Source organism: Eimeria necatrix, genomic scaffold, assembly GCF_000499385.1.
Source record: "Eimeria necatrix Houghton genomic scaffold, Enh_scaff1567, whole genome shotgun sequence".
Classification (NCBI taxonomy): domain Eukaryota; phylum Apicomplexa; class Conoidasida; order Eucoccidiorida; family Eimeriidae; genus Eimeria; species Eimeria necatrix.
Genome location: NW_013652268.1, coordinates 2,501 through 6,385, shown reverse-complemented (window position 1 = coordinate 6,385; position 3,885 = coordinate 2,501). Strand labels below are relative to the sequence as shown.

The following is a 3,885-nucleotide window of genomic DNA, read 5'->3' as shown; positions in this document are numbered from 1 at the left end:
CGCAGCAGCAAAGGGCAACAGCAGCAGCTGCAGCAGCAGCAGCAGCAGCAGCTGCAGCGCAACGCCGACTCCGCCTCGGAGACGCTCGCGCTCCAGGAGGCCGTCGTCGGAGACCGCGACGACCAACTCGCTGTCTACGGATCCAAGACAGAGTCCAGACCCCGCATCGTCGAGGTCTGAACAACGCTGCTGCTGCTGCTGCTGCTGCTGCTGCTGCAGCAGCGGCGGGACGGGCCCAGCTTTTATTCGAGCTGCTGCTGCGCGCAAGTGGCGATGTCCACGCAGGAGAGAAGGGCCCGCACACACACACAGCCGCAGCAGCAGCTGCTGCTGCTGCTGCTGCTGCTGCAGCACAGCAGCAGCAGCAGGTGGAGCTGACAGCAGCGGCGCCCTCGTCTCGCCCAAGGTGAAAGTATATGTGATGCAGAGAGTCTTTTCCAAAGACTTGTCGCGGTCTGGAGGACGTCAATTTGTATAATAAATATTATATATATTATATATATATTATATATAATGTATATAATATGTATAATATATATATATATTTTCAGTGACACTCGCGGCTTGGGGCGCACGGACACCACCCCAGACCGGCGGTCCCGCCCGGCGACGTCGGAGCTCGGAGCGAAGCCGCTGCAGCAGCAGCAGCAGCAGCAGCAGCAGCAGCAGCAGCGGCTGCTGCTGCTGGTCGTGGTAGTAGTAGTGGGGTCGCGGGCTTGGCGGCGAATCTGCACGGGAAAGCCGAGCAGCGCGAGGCCGAGGCGCTGCAGACAGCGGCTGCGGGCGGGAGCGCCGCAGCAGCCAGCGGCGGCGCCCGTGCAGAAAGCGGAAAGCTGCTGGAATTAACCGCCATTCTTCGCGATCTCGGGGAATTTCAGCATTTCGCACTCGAAAGAATTCCAATTCCCCTATTTGTAGTCAAGAACGCGCCTGTTTCCCGACGCACTCCAGAAACCTGAACGCCCGCGGTCCTGGCGCCGGCTGCGGGGAAACCGCGAGCTCAGGCCCCCTTCGGGAGACTAAAGGCTTTATTTTAGTCTTCTACAACGCAGAAAACCTTTAAAATTCAAATTCTTTCGCAAAAGTCCCACTCGTCGAACGAACTTGAACGGGGGCGGCCAGGCAGGCAGCGCTCAGGTGTATGCGCAGCTCGGGAGCGCGAAGGAAGACCGGCGCCGGGGGCCTCATCCATTTCTTTCCAAGTTGTTTTGTCTTTATTTGCCCTCTCAACTCTTTTCTTTCGCTTTTCCTTTCGATTTGAAACCAACTCCTGCACTCCGGAAGAACTCAGCTCCGCACGCTTCTGCTGCACTCCCTCCTCGCCTTCCTAGCCGCGCAAGCTCGCGCGACGCCCATACTTCTTGTCTTGCGGAGGCTGCTGCAGGCCTGCACACGCAGCTTCCCATCGAAGCAGCTGCAGCAGCAGCAGCAGCAACCAGCAGCAGCAACCAGCAGCAGCAACCAGCAGCAGCGAGCAGCACCGGAGATGCGGCGACAGCTGCACCTCGAGGACTGCAACAAGGTCTCTTCTTCCCGCCGAGCAGCAGCAGCAGCTGAAGCTACTCAGGCCTTCTAGTGACGCAACTGCTGGCGGCGCTGTGCAGCAGCAGCAACACGCCTTGCTGCTGCTGCTGCTGCCGCTGTAGCAGTAAGACTCGGCTCTTTGCCGTTGCTGCTGCTGAACGGCGTTCGTGCTGCTGCCACAGCAGCATCACGGCTTTTCTGCTGCTGCCACAGCAGCAACGCGGCTTTTCTGCTGCTGCAGCGGCACGGCGGTGCTGCTGCAGCAGTACGGTCTGCAGCAGCAGCAGCAGCAGCAGCAGCAGCAGATCGTACTTGTATATCCTCGCCGGGCGACACTGCGCTCTGCAGAGGGGAAGAGCCTAAACCCCCACGCACACCTGGGGTTTAGGGTTTAGGGTTTGGGGTTTAAGGGTGCGAACCCCTCGCAAAACTCATTTTGGTCCTAATTGCTTTATCTGCTGCTGCTGCTGCTGCTGCAGCTTGCTGCAGACATTAAGTCTCTAGATGAATAGACTTGACACTCAAAACCCAGCCAAACGGGCTGTACATACACTGCAACAGCAGCAGCAGCAGCAACAGTTGCTGCTGCTGCTGCTGCTGCTGCTGCTGCTGGCCTGCTGTGTGTACAGGCTTCAGCAGCAGATTCGCAAGTAAAATGAAATGGTTTTTTTTTCAATTGCAAAATAATTAAATTAAAAAAAAATAATATTTAAATTAAACTTCAAATGAAAGCCTCAGGGTTTTATATGGTGTTATAAATCGCAGTCTTTGCTGCAGTGTCTTCGGCAGAGGCGAATAGACACTTTTATGGACTTAAAGACAAATAAATAAATAAATAAATAAATAAATAAATAAATAAATAAATAAATAATAAATGAATTAATTAAATGATTAAATTAAATAAATAAATGAATAATTGAATTGCTTCAAAGTTAATTCTTTGGGATGTGACATGTATGGCTGTTGCATATGTTGCAGGAAATAACAGATGTACAATTAATTAATGAAGCATTTAATTAATTAATTAATTAATTAATTAATTAATTAATTAATTAATTAATTATTTTATTTATCTTTTTATTTATTTTTTTCAATTTGCTTTTTGTTGTCTTTCGCCACTCATTGATTGCGGTGTCTCGACACCTGCGCGCACTGTGGGTTGCGCAGACACCGGAAAGTTTTGGAAGTTGAAATAAAAACAAAATAAAATAAAACACAATTAATTCTTTTGGTCTTTTTAAGTCTTTTTATAAGCCTTTTTGTCTTTTTGAGCTCTCTATTTGCTGCTGCTGCTGCAGTATTTGCTGCTGCTGCTGCTGCTGCTGCAGCAAAAAGCATCCCTCCTTAGATGTTCTTTTGAGTTCGAGTTAGACAATTAAATCTTCAGTTGCCAATTATAATTAATTTTTTATAATTCAAAACTCAATTTCTTGCAGTTTGAATTGCCAATTAGAAGATTCAATTTGGGATTTTTAATTATTCCATTTAGGGCTTAGCTGCCTGTCTTTGGCCCGCCTCGCAGCAGCTAGCTGTGGCTAGCTGCGGGGGGCTGCAGCAGGCAGCAGCAAGCAGCAACTAGCCGTGTCTAGCTGCAGCTAGCTGCTGCAGCCTGCTGCAGCTGCTCGTAGCAGCAGCAGCAGCAGCTGCTGCTGCTGCTGCCCCTGCGGGGCAGCAGCACGGCGTGCTTCGGGGGCTGTGCAGCTGCGCCTGCAGCAGCAGCTAGCTGCTGCTGCATTGGCTAGCTGCTGCTGCTGCTGCTGCTGCAGCTGCTGGCGTTGGCAGCCTTGCCCGTGGAGTGTACGTACAGCTGGACGCGCAGCTAGCAGGGGGGCTGGACAGACACCCCGCGGGCTCCTTTTGCGGCGCTTGTTGGACTCAGTTCTTTCAAAATGGAATTAAAAAGAAATAATAAATCAATTTAAAAGTTTAAATGCAAAGAAGAAGCAAAACTACGCCGGAAGAGCCCGCGCTGCTGCTGGGGCTCGCTGCAGCGCGAGGCGGCGTGTGTCTGAGGAGCTCGGGAGCGGCTTTTCGGGTGTATCTACAGCTTCGCGAACAAACTGCACCTTCTCGAATTAAATTAAATCATAAAATTAAATTAAATTTTAATTTAAATTCGAAAAAGAGCCGCGCACAGCCGCGCAGCAGCTGCGCGCTCGGCTGCGCAGCACCGCTGAGGGGCCACAGCAGCAGCTGCTGCTGCACTTCCGGTCCTTCTTGCTGCTTTTTTTGTCTTTGTTTGGATTGTTTATATCAAATAATAGATCCATTATCAACTGGCGTTCGCGGAATCCGGTTTGCTGCAGCAGCAGCAGCAGCAGCAGCAGCAGCAGGCCTTGCCCCATTGCTGCAGCAGCCACA

General features: G+C 51.4%; 1 protein-coding gene across 1 annotated transcript; it reads left to right on the top strand.

Annotated features, from left to right (window-relative positions):
• Positions 1 to 959, top strand: ENH_00017250 (hypothetical protein; the record flags this gene model as incomplete). Its single annotated transcript, XM_013579256.1, has 3 exons — positions 1 to 174; positions 357 to 406; positions 590 to 959. Coding segments are annotated over 3 exons (594 nt in total), but the record flags the coding sequence as incomplete, so codon positions are not given.
• Between the last annotated feature and the right edge of the window lie 2,926 nt (positions 960 to 3,885).